The sequence below is a fragment of the Syngnathus acus genome, chromosome 6 (assembly GCF_901709675.1).
Source record: "Syngnathus acus chromosome 6, fSynAcu1.2, whole genome shotgun sequence".
Classification (NCBI taxonomy): Eukaryota; Metazoa; Chordata; class Actinopteri; order Syngnathiformes; family Syngnathidae; genus Syngnathus; species Syngnathus acus.
Window position 1 is genome coordinate 16,380,065 of NC_051092.1, and position 22,932 is coordinate 16,402,996.

Consider the following 22,932-nt stretch of genomic DNA (forward strand, 5'->3'; position numbering starts at 1 on the left):
CGCGGGACACATAAAATGATGTGGCGGGCCGTATCTGGCCCCCAGGCTTTGAGTTTGACACCTGTGGGTTAAACGATACGGTATGCTAACGTGACATAAACACAGACGAGGAGCTGAGAAAGGGCCTAATGTAACATTAACAGTTAACTATAACATAAAAATACGTTTAGTAAACCATCTGTCACTCCAAATCATTGAATCCATCGATCGAATTCTTTGTCCTTTCTGTAAACAACGCCACGTGTGCGGCGCGCCGTTGACGTCAGACTCGTCAAATTATTCCACAGGCCCATATAACGATATATAAACTATATATCAAATAACTATAATATAAACAACAATTTTACCAAACCATCTGTGTCACTCCAAATCAATTAATCTATCGATCGAAATCTTCGTCCTTTATGTAAACAATGCCGCATGTGCAGCGCGCTGCTGACATCGGCCTCGTCGTCAGTTGCAGTTCAAATTATTTCACAATATAAACAATTTTATCAAACCATCTGTGTCACTCCAAATCATTAAATCCATCGATCGAATTCTTCGTCCTTAATGTAAACAACGGCGCGTGTGCGGCGCGCCGCTGACGTCGAACTCGTTGTCAGTTGCAGTTCAAATTATTTCACAGGCCCATATACCGGTATATAAACTATATATCAAATAACAATAATATAAACAACAATTTTATCGAATCATCCGTGTCACTCCAAATCATTAAATCCATCGGAATCTTCGTCCTGTCACAAAAAAAAAAAAAAAAAAAAAACACCTGTTGACAACGGAACTACGTGCGCCGCTGATGTCAGACTAGATATTAGGGGTGTAACGATTCATCGATACACATCGATTAATCGATATAATGCTCTACGATTTGTTGGCATCGATGCTAAACGTAAACATCGATCTATATCGCCCGTTTTTTACCTCGGACATTAGACGCGACTTTATTTTGAAATCCAGTTCATTGTTGCTTGCTTCCTCTTTCCGGGAGCAGTGCGCGGCGTGTTGTGTTGTGAGCAGAGCAGGCACGTGAAAGGGGAGCCGACAACTACGCGGCTCCTGGGCTGGTGCTATGGCTAGTGTCCAAGAAGACGAGGAAATTCGCTCCCCTTTGGGCTTCAAGTCATTCGTTTGGAAGCACTTTTTTTTTGCATTTGGATTAGAACATATGGTCAAGGTGTAATGTTTACTACATTCATTATAAAGAACTTATTTTTGTTTTGTAATTAAATAGTTCAGTAATGCACTTTAAAGTTAATGGTATTACAAAAAAAGAAAGAATATTCATTTTTCTTTACTTATATGAGAAAAATATAGGAATTTGATAAAGTTCAGTGTTAAAATAAGCACTTTGTATACTACAATACTCTTGTAATTTCCTAAATAAAGAGTTTGCAGTACCTTGTTGATTTTGCGTATGAATTGTTATAAATCAGGATTATAAATCTATATCGATCATAGAGCACTATATCGTGATGTATCGTGAATGAATCACAGCAGGCTTTAAGATATCGGCAAATATCGTATCGTGGTTCTTTGTATCGATATATCGTATCGTGACAAAACCCGCGATTCACACCCCGACTAGATATATCAAATAAATTTAATATAAACAACAATTTTAACGAACCATCCGTGTCACTCCAAATTATTAAATCCATCGGAATCTTCATCCGCTGTGACACTTAAAAAAAAAAAAAAAAAAAAAAAAAAAAAACAGCTGTTGACTCCGGAACTAGGTGCGGCGCTGACGTCAGCCTCGTCGTCAGTTGCGGCTCCAATTATTCCACAGATCTATGTATATAACTATATTGAAGCGTTACCAAAGTACCAGGCAAGACGTGGGTTTTGTAACCGGCTCTTTATTTCACAAAACAAGAGCTCAACATATGAGCCAACACAGTGCTATAAGTGCCCTGGATCGTTCTTCCGCCACCCTCCCCTTCTGCTGCCTTCATGGCCTTGCTAGACAATCGGAAACTACTGAAGTCTAACAATAGACGTTGCTACTCTAAACTATTTATCAAATAACTATAACATAAATAACAAGTTTATCGAACAGTCTGTGTCACTCCAAATCATAAAATCTCCTGACTCCGGAAGTCAGTGAATGGAACTCATTGTCAGTGAGGCTCCAATTATACCCACAGCCATAGTGCACCCTAATGCGGTTTAAAGTGAAAATAACATGTGAAGTCATCAACTATTCTAGTAAGTCAGTAATGTAAAATCAAGTAAAAATTTGTGAATAATTACACATATAAGTCGCTCCTGAGTGTAAGTTGCCCCCCCCACCCAAACTATGAAAAAAACCCACGACTTATAGTCCGAAAAATACGGTATGTAATTTTTTTTATTTCATGCATTGAGTTGGCTGTGTTCTTTGAACAAGGTGATGTTCATACACGGCTCATATTGTGCACCAGTAAAAAAACATCTATGTCTTGAATTTGAAGAAAATAATTTTATTTTTCACAAGGGGTTCGGTGAATGCGCATATGAAGCTGGTGGGGTTCGGTACCTCCAACAAGGTTAAGAACCACTGGCCTAAGCAGACACGTCCACATGCATTTTGGGTCAGCTGAAGTTTGCGATGGATCAGGACCGTGCCAATTCGATAACAGCAGAATGCCTGTTATCAGAAGTCTGATGATCTACATCTTTCACATCCTCTACAGACAGTATTGCTAGGCACACCACTTTCCACTCGTTCCAGGGATCTAAGGTGTACCCAGCAGAGGGGCAAGGGGTGTGCCCCCCACCTCTATCCTTGCCGAAAAAAAATTGTAGATGGACTCGAGAGACCAGCTCACTAATTCCATGATTAGGTTTTGGAAATAAATATAAAGGAGGCTAGAATAAAGTTAAAGTCCCAATGATCGTCACACACACACCTGGGTGTGGTGAAATTTGTCCTCTGCATTTAACCCATCCCCGTGTGATTTTAATCCAGCCCCTGGGGGAGAGGGGAGCAGTGAGCAGCAGCGGTGCCGCGCTCGGGAATCAGTTGGTGATCTAACCCCCCAATTCCAACCCTTAATGCTGAGTGCCAAGCAGGGAGGCAATGGGTCCCATTTTTATAGTCTTTGGTATGACCCGGCCGGGGTTTGAACCCACAACCTTCCAGTCTCAGGGCGGACACTCTACCACTAGGCCACTGAGCTGGTTGAGACAGAGGACAGCATACAGACAGTCAGCAAGCAGGGAAGAAGAAGAAGCAGAAGCAGACCAAGAAGTGTGTGCCTTCGTTCAGAGCCAAGCAAGATAAAAAAAAGTCCACACAAACCGTGATTTCAGATTCTTTATTAGTATCATTTGTGATTACATGGCATACTATGTATTGTTTTAATAGTCTAAAATAGTACATTGCATTTGACATTTCTCAGAAGCATTTCATCTCTTGTGACCTCTGTCAAATGATTGTATTGTATTGGGCTCAAACTGCCAGAGACATTACCTTTGGTTAAAATACACCAATCCTCTGAAGCATTTGCATAGATAGTCAGTAATTTCAAACAGAAGATACATTTTAATAATGAAGAAAAGAATAGAGAACCTACATAGGCAAAGGATGCTAGTAGTACTGCTTCGAAGGATGATGAAAATCATACAACAAAATACAGTACAGAAAATCGGAGGAAACTGATTTTTTTTCTTTTTTGCATCAGGCGTTCAAAAGCAGCATTCTGTCAAGGTTAACAATGCCAAAATCCTTGTAAATTTTGACAAGGCCACATATTTAAAAGAACAATATGACAACAGAATAAGAAGGGCAACAAAACATGAGTTGTGTGCATTTTATTTATATCTGTTTTGCATTGTTAGGAAATATCCCATTATCTAGACTGAAACAATCAACCATAAGTACTTCAAAAAGACATCTCAAAATGACATCTTAAAGAAACCTTAAAACGGGGGCAAGTGGTGTTGGGATGAGTAAGAACAAAAGAAACTGTAGTTTCCATCATTATAATACAGGTTTTTACTAGATACAAAGTTGACTGTACAAATATGTTACCACAGATTAGTAGTTATGGATAGGGCTGGATTATAATCTTTTAAGACTTTGAAAATGTGTGAACATTTTAAATTTTAAGTTGCAGCTACAAATAAAATATAACATTTATATAAATATTAACATTTCAAAATTGTGAAAACAACTCACTCTATTTTAGTGTCATCAAGAATAAAATTAATTGTATCAACAGCATAGGGAACCCAAACATCAACTGACATCTGACTCATGTATTTAAATACAAAAGTGATTTAAAAGAATAATTAGAATTCATTTGCTATACATAGTGGGTGTTGGCAAGTTAAAGTTTCAATAACTAAACATTTTAAAAAAAAAAGTCAAACATTTGTCAAAACCTAATCAGTGTGCGCCATGGGGCCATAAATTTTAAAATTGTTATAAACACAATTGTTAGTCTTTAAAGAAAACGTTTAATCTGCACTCAAAAAAGAAAAATGTGGTGGTATTTTGTTAAGTACAGACACCCAGTATGACAAAGAAAAGCAGCACCAATTTTTAGGTGAGATTGAGAGTGAGAATTTCTATCCAGAAGAGTTTAATTATACTATTTTCATTGTATATTTGCTGTCTTACATATATTCTTTCTACAATTAAAGATCAGGGGTTTAGGACCCTTTTAAGCAGGGGCATCAAGCTCGTGGGCCAATTGCGGCCCACGGGACAATAGTTTGTGGCACTCGCCTTAATATGAAAGTTTAATGTTAGAGTGGTCCGCAATTTTGATATGAATGGTTGTGTGCTGATTCGAATGTGTCTTTTTGGGAGCACATACAGTGGTACCTCTACTTATAGTAGCCTATAGTATAGGCGGTCATAAGTAGAGGTATAGGCCTAAGTATAGGCCCTATACCAAGATGGCGGCGCCCCAGTTGGCCGCGGCCATTACGCGTCTCAGCAATCTACGGGGATATTCACAAAATATGTCGCCTAGGACACTACAAACAACACAAAGTTTAGTTTATCCATCCAGTAGAGTAGTGTACGATCGCCAGCGCCTGCTGGAGGTACGGTCATCGAGTGTTTTCGGACTCGTAGCCACAACGACCCTAGTCTGTTTGCGTAGCCTCGGAGTGCTTAGGGCGCTAGCCCCAGGAGCTCACGACGCAGCGGGCTCGCCGGGCAACACACGCCGGAGGAGGAGTAAGCGTAGGCGGTGTGACCGGCGGCGAAAGCGCGGCTGTCGAGGTGGGCTAACGGCTAAGCTGAGAGCTAACCCCTACAAACCGCCGCTTCCATCCATCTTCCTCTCCAACGTCCGCTCACTGGATAATAAAATGGACCATCTAAAACTGGAACTCTCTTCAAAGAGGGAAGTTAGGAACTGCTGCGCTCTCATCCTGACGGAGACATGGCTGAACTCATCAATGCCGGACAACGCCGTTAGCCTGGAGGGGCTCGCTACATTCCGCGCCGACAGAAACAGCGAGCTAAGCGGTAAATCCCGAGGAGGTGGGCTGTATGTCTACATCAACAACAACTGGTGCAAAAATGCTAGATCTGTCGCCAGCTTCTGCTCTTCGGACATCGAGCTTTTGACTGTTAACTGCAGACCCTTCTACCTGCCCAGAGAGTTTACTGTTGTTAGCATCACGGCTGTGTACGTGCCTCCTAGCGCTAACACTAAAGAGGCCATGAGGGTTCTCTATCGGACGATCAGTGAGCTGCAATCCACGCACACAGAGGGGGTTTTCATCATTGCTGGGGACTTCAACCAGGCTAGCATGAAGACTATTCTCCCTCATTTTTACCAACACGTGGATTTTCCAACTCGGGGAGAGAACACTCTGGACTTGGTTTACACCAATATAAAGGATGCATTCAGAGCAGCCCCCCGCCCCCACCTCGGCTCTTCAGACCACCTATCTGTTATGCTAACCCCTGCATACAGGCCCCTGCTGATCAGAGCAAAACCCACAGTGAAGCAGGTGAGGGTGTGGTCTGAGGGGGCCATGGAGGCACTCCAGGACTGCTTTGAGTGCTCTGACTGGGACATGTTCAAATCAGCAGCAACATATGACAATCAGATCAACATTGATGAGTACGCCATGACTGTGTCAGCCTACATCAACAAATGCTCCGAGGACGTCAGCACCACTAAGAACATCATCACCCGAGCCAACCAACGACCCTGGATGACTGAGGATGTACGTCATATGCTACGAGCACGGAACTCAGCCTTCAAGTCTGGCGACAAGGAGGCACTGAGGACAGCGAGAGCCAACTTGAACCGTGCCATCAGGCTAGCGAAGCGAAGCCACAGTCGGAAAATTCAGGATTTTTTCCACGACGCCAATAACACCAGGAGTATGTGGCAAGGCATACGGGCGATCACGGACTACAACTCACCCTCCCCCCCGGTGGGTGAGGTTGATGCTGACTTCCTAAATGGTCTAAATAACTTCTTTGGGCGTTTTGAGGCACTAAACAGCACTCCGGCAGTTAAAACTGTTCCCCACCAGGAAGAGGAGGTCCTCTGCCTTGACTCAGCCGACGTGTGGAAGACTCTGAGAAGAGTCAACCCACGTAAGGCCCCAGGCCCCGACAACATACCTGGGCGGGTGTTCAAGGAATGTGCAGGCCAGCTGGCTGGTGTCATCACAGACATTTTTAACATCTCGCTGGACCAAGCCAAAGTGCCAGTGTGCTTCAAGGCTGCCTCCATCATTCCGGTGCCGAAGAAACCTCAAATCACCTCATGGAATGACTACAGACCTGTGGCACTGACTCCCATCATGATGAAGTGCTTCGAAAGGCTGCTCAAAGATCACATCGTCTCCAGACTCCCCCCAACATTCGATCCGTTCCAGTTTGCCTACCGGCAGAACCGCTCCACTGAGGATGCCATCTCCTCCGTTCTTCACCTGAGCCTGGCTCACCTGGAGGAGAGGAACACCCACGTGCGGTTGCTGTTCCTGGACTTCAGCTCAGCGTTTAACACCATCATTCCACAACATCTGGTGGAAAAACTGGAACACCTGGGCTTCAGCACCCCCCTTCGGAACTGGCTGCTAGACTTCCTCACCAACAGACCTCAGTCAGTCCGGGTCGGACAGAACACCTCCGATGTCATCACCCTCAGCACAGGCTCCCCTCAGGGCTGCGTCCTGAGCCCCCTGCTGTTCACCCTGATGACACACGACTGCGCCCCCAGGTTCACCACCAATCACATCGTGAAGTTTGCAGACGACACAACGGTGGTGGGCCTCATCAGGGACAACAACGACCTGGACTACAGAGAGGAGGTGGAGCAGTTGGTGGGCTGGTGCAGAGAAAATAGCCTGATCCTGAATGTGGAGAAGACGAAGGAGATCATCGTCGACTTCAGGAAGAACCAGCCTCACCACGCTCCACTGATCATCAACAGCTCAGCTGTGGAGGTGGTCAGCAGCACTAAATTCCTGGGAGTCCACATCACAGACGACCTCACCTGGACTGTGAACACCACAACACTGGTCAAGAGGGCACAGAAGCGCTTGTACTTCCTGCGGAGGATGAGGAGAGCCCACCTGCCCCCACCCATCATGAGGACGTTCTACCGAAGCACCATAGAGAGCATTCTGACAAGCTGTCTCTCGGTGTGGTGTGGAGGTTGCAGCGCCTCCGATTGGAAGAACCTGAGGAGAGTGGTGAGGACAGCAGAGAGGATCATCGGGGCTCCTCTTCCCTCCATTCAGGACTTGTCATCCCAGCGCTGCGTGTCCCGAGCCCGAAATATTATCAGTGACCCATCACACCCCCACCATGGACTGTTCTCCCTGCTGCCCTCTGGGAAGAGGTTTCGCAGCATCCGCTGCAGGTCCACCAGGTTCTGCAATAGTTTTTTCCCTGCTGTCGTCAGACTGTTGAACATTCAAACGTAGCACTCCTCTGCACACTTGTAAATACTGTTTTTGTCTCCTGCACTGTTCACATACTTTATCACTGCTGCACCTTGTACTTTATAATTATCTTATTTCATATTTTTATATAGAATGTCACTTTTTTTTTAACCAGCCGAAATACCTCTACATTGCTGAAAGCCGTATGCAACGAAATTTCGTTTTGTACACACCTAGTGTTGACAAAATGACAATAAAGTTCTGTCTAAGTCTAAGTCTAAGTCTCTAAGTATACTTACAAACCTTTCGAGATACGAACTGGGGCCTCACGATTGGTTTTGCATCTACTTACGAACCAATTTTCGACTTTCGAACCGAAGCCCCCATCCCCCGCCTTGTCTTCTTTGCTCTGCCATTCCCTGTTCGTCTTGGCGCGTTAGCAGCGTTAAAACAAGTATAGTGTCGTAGAGTATGTCTCCTAAGACTATCAATATGAAACTCGAAATCGGCAAGTATGTCTCCTAAGACGAAGGTATGCGTATTGTCAAGCTCGCAATGGATTATGGCCGTTGTACCAAAGTAAGTACCGTGAAAATCGGTATCCCCTGCGGCAGGAGCGGGCACGCATTGAGTGAAGGACGGAAGCCGTTGCCCTGCGAAAGACTGTACCACCTTGTTTTCAATTAAAAACATGAAGAACACACTTGTGTTTGTCATTTTCCATCTTTAGACGCTACGTTTGTTTTCTTTTTTTTTTTCTTTTTTTTTTTAAGTTCTCACTTGTGTTGTGCACGGGTTGCTCTCAATGACCACTCACACAGTCGGAAAACTCAATTGCACCAAAAAGTAATTACAAGTACGTGACCACATTGCAAGGAGTACGTGGAAGCATACAATAGTTTATTAGTCTGACTTTTTTTCTTCTCTGGAGTATTTTTAGCAAGTGTAGAAGATTAGAACAGGTTCCCCCCTCCCCAAGCAAAGTTAGGAGGTCAAGAATAAAGTGACATTTCTTTTTTGTTATAAAAATTTGAAAAAGCAAAAATAAAACTGCTGTTTTGGGTTTCTGTGTGTTTTACACAGAGCAATTGGGAAAAGGTGATACTTTTGGGATACGCATTATTTGCTTTTACATTGATTCCTATGGAAAACATTGCTTCTACTTACAAACGTTTAAACGTATCGCCCAGGGCGATAATTAGAGAAGGTTTATGTCCAACAGGGGGGGTGGGCGATTAATAGAGAACACTTTTTGTCCGATCGCCAAGGCGCACTGAAATGGGCGATAATATGTATTTTTTCCTTATGTAGTATGCAATACCTGCATCTTACTGGTGTTCTTAACACTAGAACTGCGTCTGTTTTGATTGTGTGAGGATATTGTAGCGGAGTGACGAGTGTAATTGTATCATAGTTTGTGGAGAAAAACAAGGGACATTCGACGTGCTGTCAAATCAGTCATATTTAAACTTGCGCAATGACGTCGGCATGCGGTCTCGGTGGAAAACGTTTTGGGGGGGAATTTGTAGCAGCATTGGCGATTAGAGGTATCAATGTTTTTTATGTAGCGTTTTTTCCCATGTATAATGCGCCCCCATGTATAATACGCACCCTAAAAATGGCATGTCGATGCTGGAAAAAAGCCTGTACCCATGTATAATACGCACCCAAATTTTGACTTTTTTTTTTTTTTTAAGTCCCAATGATCGTCACACACGCATCTGGGTGTGGTGAAATTTGTCCTCTGCATTTGACCCATCCCCGTGTGATTTTGATCCATCCCCTGGGGGAGAGGGGAGCAGTGAGCAGCAGCGGCGCCGCGCTCGGGAATCATTTGGTGATCTAACCCCCCAATTCCAACCCTTAATGCTGAGTGCCAAGCAGGGAGGCAATGGGTCCCATTTTTATAGTCTTTGGTATGACCCGGCCGGGTTAAGTCCGTAAACGTAAAATTATTTCAGAAAAAAAATCATCTTTGGGAACAACCGGATGTTATTCTGCCGGTCAGTATCACTGCGCATGCAGTAGCAAACTCGATAGCGAAGAAATATGTGAGACTCTCAACGGGATCACCAATATTTGAGTGATGTTCCAGTTATTTATCACAATTATTTATTATTATAATAATAATATATATATTAATTATTTATTTATTATTCACAATTGTCATGGTGATCTTTCTGGTGATTTCTTAACTAGGCTGGATGTATTTTTTTTTAAATAAATAAACTTGACTTTTGTTGGCGTTGATTTCTCCGACTGCCGAGAAAGGCACCACCGCGATCAGTTAGGTTAAAATGAAAAGAGAGGAAAGTGACGTTGTAAAGAACCATCCGTGACAAGATTTTCTTCAAAAATTGTTGTACCATGATTTTCTTAAAAAAAATAAATAAAAAATAAAAAAATAAACTTTTTTTTTTTTTTTTGTACCCATGTATAATGCGCACCCCAGATTTTAGGACAATAAATTAGTTAAATTTTGTGCATTATACATGGAAAAAAACGGTATGTCATCCCTAACACACGATTATTAGAATATGGTCGATAATTAGAATAAATACGATAATCTGGAAAATCACTGTCTGGTTTTTAAGGAATTTATTTGCGAATTTGGGTGGAAAATAAGTATTTGGTCAAGAACAAAAGTTCATATTCATACTTTCATATTCATCACCGCACATCACTGGTATAAGAGGCGGTCCTGATACATACATACAGTATATATATAAGTAAGTAAGGTCACCCTATTGGAATCAAGAGGAATAGAAAATGGATGGATGGACATAAATGAGGTAATAATTAGTCACATAACATCTTGAAAAAAACTCATGTCAAATTCAATGTCAGCAAGTCAAGCTAAGAAACAAACTAATAACATACGTAATTTGGATGCCACAAAAAGTGTAATACTGTTTGTGCTACTTTTAAAGTATCACCCCATCCCCCCTTGCCCCAATTGTTCATTAAATAAAGAAATTACCTAATTCAGTGAAGTGTGTTTGCCAGAAAGAAGCATGAGTAAAACAAACACACCGACATCTGGTATCTGCTTTGTTTGCATAGTTTCTGCATGTTTTATTGCATACTGACTCTAAAAGTCTTGTCGTGTCACTTACTGATAAAAACAAACTAACCAAAAATCTGATTAAACAAGTTAAAAGTACACTGGAAGGCTGCTCTGGAATGCTAGGCAAATACAACTATGTTATTGAGTCACTCATTAGGCCACCATTTGTTGATTGTCTAAAATTCTTCATCCTAACATTTATTGAGTAAAAAATGACTTACTTGAGGTCATATAAGCATTCACCTTGCCGTTTGCATGCAAGTCATTTATACATAAACGTGACTAGAATCACACACTTTTTGTCTACGCAGATTCTCCTGTCCAGACTTGGCCCTTGTACGTTTCCTCAAAACTGAGAATGTCATCTAAATCTGTGAATATGAACAACTTTTTAAATGTGAAAATAATTTATTTTGTGGATAAGTCAGTTTTGCAAAAATTTGAAGGAGAAGATGTTTTACATATTGTTTATATGTGGTAAATCTAATAAACATATCTACTCAAGTTATTTAATGAATGGCGGCACGGTGGACAACTGCAGAGGTCGTGGGTTCAAATCTGGGTTCTACTCCCTGTTTGAAGTTTTCTATGTGCCTGCGTGGGTTTTCTCTGGGTATTCTAGTTTCCTCCCACATCCCAAAAATATGAATGGTAGGTTAATTGTACACTTGAATCATCCCAAGGTCTGATTCTGCGTGTGCGTGTTTGTTTTTGTTTGTGTGTGTGTTGTGTGTGCTTGCGTCCGTGCGTGTGTTTGTATGGTTGTCTGTGTGTGCCCTGCAATTGCCTGGCAACCAGTTCAGGGTGTACCCCACCTACCGCCCCCAGACAGCAAGCCTGCGACCCACGTGACAATAAGCAGTTAAGATAATGAATGGATGAATTAAATCAAGACTGTGCTTATGATTATGCTTTGGTGGCCTATTGCGGATTTTACTTTAACATATACTGCACTGTAACTCCGTTCCTGTTTTATTAGATTTTTACTGATTTTAATTTTAATCAACTGTTTTCAATGTTTTTTTTTAATGTTTTTAACTGTACCTTGATGCTTTTAATGTTTTCTTTTTCTTTGATGCCTTCATGTCTTGTGTGAAGCACTTTGGATTGCCTGATTGCTGAAAAGTGCTATACAAATAAACTTGCCTTGCCTTGCCTTGGCTAGAAGGTGCGTGAAAGTCATTCACCGATGCGAGAATCTGCGCAGTCAGAAGTGTGTGACTTTTCGCTCCTATGGACACGGGATAATATGGCCCATATCATCTAAATTGATCACTATATGATCACTGGAATGATAAAAGCTTTTTTAATTGATAAAATTCTGAGAGTTTTAAGTAAAGTGCTACTTTAAGACTTGACAAAGCTGCTGTGGGATAGAAAGTGGAAATGAAGGCACATTTTTATGAGCGGGTAGAGTGAGTGGTAGTGAGATGTATGCCTGTGATGTCAGGTCCAATGGAACTATAAAGCTGTGAAGATTTGCAAGGGTATCATCATCTTTTGCTCAAGGTGTGCCTGGGCTCATTGGTGAATAGGTAACTCAGGTTGATGTGATTTGCTTCATGTGAGCAAGCCCATACGAGTGAGTTTGGCTGAAAGGAAAGCATGGAGGACAAACACAACTGGCTTTGGACCCGAGTGGAGGTCAAATACCTATTAGGGGAACAATAAAAGGACAGAAAATGGGACAAATGTTATTCGCAGTGGATTTTGGATTAATCACATCTTGAAACATCGAGACAAAACTGAGTAAACTACTTGGCTACAACCAGCTTTCCCCTATCCCCTTATGCAACACTCTCTACACTAAGTCGGAGACCAGCAAATTTGTTTGTACATGACCCCTACAAATTCCTTATCGTTTGTCGCACTGATGAGACAATATGAAAGCTTACAAAAGCTAATGGAGAGAACCACACTTTGATTCGTATTTTCCTGTATCCATCCATTCTCTTCTGCTAATCCAGGGTCAGGTCGTGGAGGCAGCAGCTTTAGCAGGGAGGCCAAGACCTTCCTGTTCTCAGCCACGTCTTCCAGCTTTTCCCAAGAAATCCCAAGGCGTTTACAGGGCAGCCAGTCTCTCTAGCATCTCCTGGGTCATCCTCTGGGTCTCTTCCCTATGGGACGTGCCAGGAGGTATTAACTAAATGCCTGAGCCACCTCAACTGACTCACGCTCCATGCAGTCTGACCCTGAATCCCACCCTATTGCTAAGAGAGAGCACGGACACCCAGCAGATGAAATTCATTCCGCTTGCTTGTATCTGGGACCTTGTTCATTCAGTCATGATCCAGAGCTCATGACCATATGTGAGGGTAGGAACCTAAATTGACTGGTAAATTGAGAGCTTCGCCTTCCGGCTCAAGTCCCCCTTCACAACGATTCAACTGTCTCCATCACTGCACGAGGTTTTAATTTGATTTAATTTTAAAAGAATTCTAATTCCTATGATCCGGTATCCCAATATGCCAGTACCCCAATATTGACATCTCTGCAAGGGCCCTTTATAGCTGCTCTAGTTTTGTGTGCAATTTCTTTGTTGAATCAAATAAAGCAATCAAAAACACAATCTAACTTCAAGTTTGTGAATTGTAATGTGTTAAATTACTCATTACTCAGAAAGTCATATTAGTGTCACATGTTACTGATTACAGGTCACAACTTACCATTTCTCCCTCAGGACCCCCAAAATCAAGATAAAGATTGTGTATTCCATCGTCACCAGACATTTTGAGTTTTTCATAAGGGTATCTGAACAACAAAGCACCACTGGCTGGTTCGGCTGGCTCGCTCATAACAGTGAAGCCTTTTTCATAGTGCAGTGTCAGCCGGACATCTTGTCTGTTGAATGTGCAGCCTGGGGGAAAAATGGAATAGTCACAATTAGTGGATGTTAGTGAGTGGAAAGGTGAGTAGGTTGTATGTAACTTGCAGCATTTCTTCCATATATCTCGACAAATAATGAAAATGCACAAGTATTTGTCTAGCAACAGGACGAGGTATAGAAAATGTAAAAGGTCAAAACTGTTGCACTGAGATTAAACCGTCTGCTGGTTTATACCTGTGGTTTTCCTAGGTAGAGGCGTGTACACGGCCTGAGATAACCCACTGAAATAGCTTCAAACTGGTTAAAGTATATAAATAAAAACTGAAAATGAACTAGGGGAAATTAGATATTGTATCTTTAGCTTTACCAAATGATTCCCGAGCGCGGCACCGCTGCTGCTCACTGCTCCCCTCTCCCCCAGGGGATGGATTAAAATCACACGGGGATGGGTTAAATGCAGAGGACAAATTTCACCACACCCAGATGTGTGTGTGACGATCATTGGGACTTTAACTTTAACTTTAGGTGCAACAGAATTATTAAAAAAAAACATACAAATCACAACTGCCGTGAACAAAAATTTAATAATAATCCATCCATCCATCCATTTTCTGAAACGCTTTGTCCCCACGGGGGTCGCCGTCATCGGGCAGTAAGCGGGGGACACCCTGAACCGGTTGCCAGCCAATTGCAGGGCACACAGAGACGCACAACCATCCGCACTCATACTCACACCTAGGGGCAATTTGGAGTGCTCAATTGGCCTATCAAGCATGTTTTTGGGATGTGGTCGGAAACCGGAGGGCCTGCAGAAAACCCATGCGGGCAAGGGGAGAACATGCAAACTCCACACGGGGAGGGCCGGAGGTGGAATCGAACCCGCACCCTCCTAACTGTGAGGCGGACGTGCTACCCAGTGCGGCACCGGCCGCTTTAATAATAATAATAATAATAATAATAAATTACATTTATAATGCACTTTACATTGCAGAGAATCTCAAAGTGCTACAGAAATGCTTTTTTAAAAAGAAATGTCTTCAGACCGCTTTAAAAAGTGTCAACCGACTGTGGTGCTCTCAGGTGGACTGGGAGGGCATTACATAATTGGGGGGAGCGAGAGCAGAAAGCCCGGTCTCCCATGGAGCGAAGGTTTGTTTTGGAGGTTTTGAGGAGGTAAGTATTTGATGAGCGGAGACTCCGAGTGGAAGACTGAAGAGTGACCAGTTCCTTGAGGTAAGGGGCACCGTTGCCGTGGATGCATTGACGGGTTAACAGGGAGATGTTATATTCCGTCCGAAAGGAAATGGGAAGCCACTGTAGGGATTGGAGGATGGGTGTGATATGGTCGTATTTGCGCACTCTCATCAGGATCCTAGTGGCCCTGTTTTGGATGTATTGGAGCTTTTGAAGGCTCTTGCCAGGGATCCCGATGAGAAGTGCGTTGCAGGAGTCGAGTCTGGAGGAGACAAAAGTTTTGTACTATCTATTCATCCATTATCTGACCCACGTATCCTCACGACGGTTGCAGGTGTGCTGGAGCCTATCCCTGCTGACTTTGAGCAGTAGGCAAAGGAGACCCTGAACTGGTAGCCAGCCAATCGCAGGGTACATAGACAAACAACCATTCACACTCACAACCACAACTCTGGACAACTGAACTGTGAAGCCACAGCCTGTCTGGTTGACACGCTATGAGAAAAAAAAAAAGAATAAAACATTTACCGTTTTTTTCCATGTATAATGCGCAAAATTTAACTAATTTATTGTCCTAAAATCTGGGGTGCGCGTTATACATGGGTACAATTTTTTTTTTTTTTTTGAAGAAAATCATGGTACAACAATTTTTGAAGAAAATCTTGTCACGGATGGTTCTTTACAACGTCACTTTCCTCTCTTTTCATTTTAACCTAACTGATCGCGGTGGTGCCTTTCTGGGCAGTCGGAGGAATCAACGCCAACAAAAAAAATACATCCAGCCTATTTAGGAAATCACCAGAAAGATCACCATGACAATTGTGAATAATAAATAAATAATTATTATATATATTATTATTATAATAATAAATAATTGTGATAAATAACTGGAACATCACTCAAATATTGGTGATCCCGTTGAGAGTCTCACATATTTCTTCGCTATCGAGTTTGCTACTGCATGCGCAGTGATACTGACCGGCAGAATAACATCCGGTTGTTCCCAAAGATGATTTTTTTTCTGAAATAATTTTACGTTTACGGACTTAACCCGGCCGGGTCATACCAAAGACTATAAAAATGGGACCCATTGCCTCCCTGCTTGGCACTCAGCATTAAGGGTTGGAATTGGGGGGTTAGATCACCAAATGATTCCCGAGCGCGGCGCCGCTGCTGCTCACTGCTCCCCTCTCCCCCAGGGGATGGATCAAAATCACACGGGGATGGGTCAAATGCAGAGGACAAATTTCACCACACCCAGATGCGTGTGTGACGATCATTGGGACTTAAAAAAAAAAAAAAAAAGTCAAAATTTGGGTGCGTATTATACATGGGTACAGGCTTTTTTCCAGCATCGACATGCCATTTTTAGGGTGCGTATTATACATGGGGGCGCATTATACATGGAAAAAAACGGTAGTTCCTGTAACTAGTAGGTACTGCTACCACTACGATTGAAAATAAGTCCATAGATGTATTCAGGGCTAGACTCTAGACTCTAGTGTGCATGTTAGTTGATAAAATGGTGTGTCTTACCTTTTTTATTTTATTTTGTTAGAAAGAAAATGTTTTGTTGAACTTGCACCACAGCTGAAATGGGTGTTAGTTAACTATGGACTGACAGGAACAGAGGGTTTACTTGAGGTAAGTGGTATAAAATTAAACGTGAGTGGATAGAGGAGTTGTTGAGTGAAGCGTTTGCTCATGATTATCAGCACAAGAACAAAGCGATATGCTGGAATGTACAACTGTACTGGATGATGTTATCATATAAAAACACGCATATTGTAACTTCTCAAAGCAAGACAGCATTCTTGCCACACACACGTACGCACACAGTCAAGACACTCACATACAAAAATTTCCATTTGGTTGGGCAGACTGGTACCGGTCTGTGGGTCACTTGGTACCGGGCCGCCAAGCCGCACAGAAAATAAATATATATTTTTTTTTAGCGACGGTCAATTAATTCAGGTCAAGACGCTCGTCCCGGTCACGTGACATGTTTCTCCAGTCGAGCCCGCAAAGCTAACAAAAATTAGTAAGAATTTATTTAGAAAAATATTAAAAAATTGGCGATTCTCTCCCAATTGCATCCGTCGGTCCAGGTCAAGACGCTCGTCTCGGTCACGTGACATGTCACCTCAGTCGAGCCCGCGAAGCAAGCAAATATGAGCAAGAAACAGATGTTTGGAAAGCTTCTTCGGAAAGGGAAAAAAGCCCAATGAGGAGACGGAAGAAGAAGAGGCTACGACTTCTAAGAAAAGGAAAGCTGCATTTAAAAGAACATTTCTGAAGTCCTACTTAAAATCTGGATTTATCGCCACAGGTGACTCTGACGCGCCAAGCCCACTCTGCATAATATGTGGCGACAGGCTAGCTAACGAGGCAATGAAGCCTTCAAAACTGCTTCGGCACATGGAGACCAAGCATCCTGTATTAAAAGACAAACCTTAACCACTTCGGGTGTCATTGTCTCCGATTACGCCTAGATGGGACCGGCTCGTTTCTGAGAAAATAGCTCAGTGCTCCCACTAATTCAACGTAATGGTGAGTTTTATTAATAAAATTCAATAAATAATGAATAAATAATTACTAATACCGTATTTTTCAGACTAAAAGTTGTTCCGGAATATAGGTCGCATTAGCCATAAAATACACAATAACGTGAAAAAAAACATACATATTTGATATATAATTTATATATCGTTATATGGGCCTGTGGAATATTTTGAAGTGCAAGTGCCGTCAGCGGCGCGCACCCATTGTTGACATAAAGGACGACCGATGGATTTAATGAATTGGAGTGACACAGATGGTTTTATAAACGTGTTATTTATGTAATAGTTTTTTTTAATAACTCTGAATGTTACGTCAGGCCCGTTCTCAGCTCTTCGTTTGTGTTTATGTTACGTTAGCATACCTATTCTTTAGCCTGTTGTTGCTCGTTCATGTCTGTTCTTGGTGTTGGATTTTGTCGAATACATTTCCCCCAAAATGCGACTTATACTCCGGAGCGACTTATATACAGTGCCTTGAATAAAAAACTGAAAAGTGGGGCGTGCAATATTATTCGGCCCCCTTGCGCTAATACTTTGTAGCGCCACCTTTTGCTGCAATTACAGCTGCAAGTCGCTTGGGGTATGTCTCTATCAGTTTTGCACATCGAGAGACTGGAATTCTTGCCCATTCTTCCTTGCAAAACAGCTCGAGCTCAGTGAGGTTGGATGGAGAGCGTTTGTGAACAGCAGTCTTCAGCTCTTTCCACAGATTCTCGATTGGATTCAGGTCTGGACTTTGACTTGGCCATTCTAACACCTGGATACGTCTATTTGTGAACCATTCCATTGTAGAATTGGCTTTAAGTTTTGGATCATTGTCCTGTTGGAAGATAAATCTCCGTCCCAGTCTCAGGTCTTTTGCAGACTCCAACAGGTTTTCTTCCAGAATGGTCCTGTATTTGGCTCCATCCATCTTCCCATCAATTTTAGCCATCTTCCCTGTCCCTGCTGAAGAAAAGCAGGCCCAAACCATGATGCTGCCACCACCATGTTTGACAGTGGGGATGGTGTGTTCAGGGTGATGAGCTGTGTTGCTTTTACGCCAAACATATCGTTTTGCATTGTGGCCAAAAAGTTCGATTTTGGTTTCATCTGACCAGAGCACCTTCTTCCACATGTTTGGTGTGTCTCCCAGGTGGCTTGTGGCAAACTTTAAACGAGACTTTTTATGGATATCTTTGAGAAATGGCTTTCTTCTTGCCACTCTTCCATAAAGGCCAGATTTGTGCAGTGCACGACTGATTGTTGTCCTATGGACAGACTCTCCCACCTCAGCTGTAGTTATCTGCAGTTCATCCAGAGTGATCATGGGCCTCTTGGCTGCATCTCTGATCAGTCTTCTCCTTGTTTGAGATGAAAGTTTGGAGGGACGGCCGGGTCTTGGTAGATTTGCAGTGGTCTGATACTCCTTCCATTTCAATATAATTGCTTGCACAGTGCTCCTTGAGATGTTTAAAGCTTGGGAAATCTTTTTGTATCCAAATCCGGCTTTAAACTTCTCCACAACAGTATCTCGGACCTGCCTGGTGTGTTCCTTTGTCTTCATGGTTCTCTCTGCGCTTTAAACAGAACCCTGAGACTATCAAAGAGCAGGTGCATTTATACGGAGACTTGATTACACACAGGAGCAGTCTATTTATCATCATCAGTCATTTAGGACAACATTGGATCATTCAAAGATCCTCACTGAACCTCTGGGGTGAGTTTTCTGCACTGAAAGTAAAGGGGCCGAATAATATTGCACGCCCCACTTTTCAGTTTATTTATTTGGGTTAGGGTTAGGGTTAGCGACTTGCAGCTGTAATTGCAGCAAAAGGTGGCGCTACAAAGTATTAGCGCAAGGGGGCCGAATAATATTGCACGCCCCACTTTTCAGTTTTTTATTTGTTAAAAAAGTTTCAATTATCCAATAAATTTCGTTCCACTTCACGATTGTGTCCCACTTGTTGTTGATTCTTGACAAAAAATAAAAATTTTATATCTTTACGTTTGAAGCGGACTCCAAATTGTCCCTAGGTGTGAGTGCCATGGAGGTGAAAGAGAGCTCCGTAGAGTAGCACTGGGCGTGCGTAAAAGCCATAATAGTTTTTCAAACATCCATCCATCCATTTTCTGAACCGCTTAGTCCCCACGGGGGTCGCGGGAGTGCTGGAGCCTATCCCAGCCGTCATCGGGCAGTAGGCGGGGGACACCCCTAACCGGTTGCCAGCCAATCGCAGGGCACACAGAGACAAACAACCATTTGCACTCGCACTCACACCTAGGGACAATTTGGAGTCTTCAATCGGCCTACCAAGCATGTTTTTGGGATGTGGGAGGAAACCGGAGTGCCCGGAGAAAACCCACGCGGGCCCGGAGAGAACATGCAAACTCCACACAGGGAGGGCCGGAGGTGGAATCGAACCCGCACCCTCCTAACTGTGAGGCGGACGTGCTACCCAGTGCGCCACCGAGCCGCCCCGTCTATCAAACAATTAGTTAGAAATTAGTTAATATAACCACAATGTTTGAACACTTAAACAGGGACATAAAGACAGAGAGCAGTTCTGTCTAACTGCATAGCCTGTCAACATAGGCAGCCGTGTGATAACGCAGTCCTCAGAGGAGGCTAGACAGGAAGTTGGCTCCTCCGAGCGAATCGTCTTCGGTTTTAAAATAACTATAAAAATTCAGCAATTTTGGTTCAAAATGATACAAAACTATTGAAATTAAAAGGAAAATGACTTTATAATAAAAACAATTGAAAATTGTTTCCCCCTTTTCATGATGGCAGGGGAGGCGTAGCCTCCTCTGACCACACGTCCCTGCTATCAACCCCTGCCTCCTCTTTGTCTTTGCTCACATTTATACATTCATGTGTAAATGGAACATCAGTGTTAAATACATGTTTGATATCGATTAAACATTGTAACAATAAAACATGTTTTCACAATAGTCACTTTAACACTACCTGAACAGACCCCCAGGAAGACAGAAAAAAAGCCAGTTGGAGTCCAGGACTCACCGTTCTCAAAATGAGGGGGGGAACATATCCTCACGGGGGCGCCATGAGGATCTGTTCCCCCCCTGTAATTTGGGCTAGAAATGAGGCAACCTGTTCAAATTTGCCACAGTACCTGAACAGACCCCTAGGAAGACAGAAAAAAAGCCAGTTGGAGTTCAGGACTCAGCGTTCTCAAAATGGTAGGGGGTTGACATTTTATATAGAGTTCCTGTTACAATTTTTATCCCCCCTCCCCACCACCTGTCACTTTGCTTGGGACAAAAGGAGCCTTCAGAACTGAAATTTCTTCTCAATTATTCATTCAAATCAATTCACTCAATCATTCTCGTTATGAAAGATTTTATCACAAAACGTGTGTGGCTTTTTCTTAAATGAACACGTTTTACATTGCTATAGTGTCAGCATTTAATTATAATGTGCTGTCATTTTAAAGCAAATTAATAAATGCAACAATATTAATTTGCTTTGAAAATACCTGCGTAATAAAATGGATGGATGAATGATGATCACAATTAAGTATAATGTCTCCTTTGTAATATATACTCCTTGTAGCATGTAATGGTACCCAAAAAGAGGAGTTCCTTTGCATCGAGGTTAATGCCAAGAGTTCACGTAATTATATCCTTGCTTTTTGGTGACGTAAATGAGTGTTCCGTCTGTACGACTGGTCTTTGAATGCACCCCGCTTCAACGGCAGAACGCGAATGAACTTAAAGACATTAAATGAGAATAATCCTTTCTAAACATTTAAATTGACTGACGCAAACGTGTGTTCATGTTTATATTGAAAACAACATAGTGCTGACGTCATACGACGCCGTACAGCATGTGCAACTTAATATAAGCTGACCAAAGAACCTTGAACGTTGCTTTTTCGGAATGGGGACTTTCTGCTCTTGAGCATTGTCACACGAAAAGGCCAGCGCTGTATTGTATTTTTCCTGAAAACAGAGCTTTCTTAACAAGAATTGTGATTGAACGCAACCAGCCTGTGTAAGTCTAATTTTGTTTCGGTGTCTTAGTCTTTTCCTAAAACTGAAGAAATAAAACGAGCACGCAGTGAGTGAATTGGTTCCCCAGGGGATAGGGAAATTGGTCAAATTGACCTGACCACCAGCATTGTGTTAATTGTCCTGGCAACTTCGTTTCGATTTGCTCAAAGACTAAGAACTAGGGATATTCCGATCAATAATTCATGATACTGATCGTCCATGAGTGTAATCGGCCGATACTGTTCAGATACGATCACGTGGCTTTGATGTAAAATTTTCAATTTTAGAACAACGACCACCTATTTTTGTAACGTGCAGAACAGCCAAGTGCGGTTTGACAGAGTCTTTATTTGATCCGGAGAAAGGGAAAGTTGACGCGCTGGCTGGAAGCCGGGGAACGCTCTCGCCGCGGCACGGCAGATGATTCCGGAGCGCAGCGAGGCAGGGAAAATAGCGTGGGGAAGTGCCTGTGAGGAGCGAAGCCGTGGTCGAGCGTCGAGTCGGGGCGGGCGGCGAGCAGGACGTGGTCGGAAGCAAGCGATCAGTCAGGACGGGCGGCGAGCAGAACGTGGTCAACAACGGGCAGATGGTCAGGGCAGGCGGCAGGCAAGACGAGTCAGCGAACGGAACAGGTTGGCAACGGGAGTTAGACGGGTAGAGAGCAGTGAGCATACGGGTAGCATTAGTGATGGATCCGGCAACACCGATGCGTCGGCGCATGTGTCGAGCTCATAGAGCGAAGCCCCGAGTCGGTGCGCGTATCGCTTTAAAAAACCGAACGAGCAGCATTGTAGTCTGTCAAGGAAGCACGCTTTTGCTCTGTTAAAGGACGCGCATTGTCAACGGGATGGATCTGCTAAAACAATTTCTGATCTTTTGCGGTTCATCCTCGAAGTTATCAAGAATTATGGAGCAGCCCCACGTCAGATACTGGGACAATCAAAAGACCCGCTACACTGCACTCCATCCTCATCTGTGCCGTGAGTGTGTGTTTTCAACGGCGGGAGAAAGTGTGTCCAAAAAGCCCAACAGGCTCAATTTCAAAACATTGGAAAAACTGTTTTAAATAAAAAATAGTAAAAAACAAATCTCAGTGCACAAGCATCCTCTTTCACAACACGTTCACTTAGATTTTCATGTTACGATACATGTTCACATTATTGATTGACTGTAACGATTAAATAAAATGTATTTTCAATTTAAATGAATATGTGAAACAATACAATATAAAATATAATTACTTAAATTAATTAATGTATATACTAGGTCATCAAATCAGTGTCAGTCGTGTCTGTCAACAAGGTTGCCTGTAGTATTTTTAAGGTCCAGCGGGTGTCAGCAGTCAGCGACACAGTATCGAGACAGTGTCAATACAGTTTGCCAATGTGTCGGGACGACACACGACGCCTCATGGACCCATCACTAGGTAGCAT

The 22,932-nt window shown here is 42.8% G+C and overlaps 2 protein-coding genes across 2 annotated transcripts in view; one reads left to right on the plus strand and one right to left on the minus strand.

Moving 5' to 3' along the window:
* exoc3l1 (exocyst complex component 3-like 1) overlaps positions 1-22,932 on the plus strand; it is a 490,744-nt gene that overhangs the window by 310,735 nt on the left and 157,077 nt on the right. The window lies entirely within an intron of this gene.
* The window catches only part of sntb2 (syntrophin, beta 2), a 73,975-nt gene continuing 61,942 nt past the window's right edge, over positions 10,900-22,932 (minus strand). The window contains exons 6-7 of the mRNA XM_037253601.1: positions 13,588-13,778; positions 10,900-12,574 (exon numbers count right to left, since the gene is read on the minus strand). Coding sequence (XP_037109496.1) covers positions 12,482-12,574; positions 13,588-13,778 — 284 coding nt within the window. The 3' untranslated portion in view covers positions 10,900-12,481. The remainder of the gene's footprint in view (positions 12,575-13,587; positions 13,779-22,932) is intronic.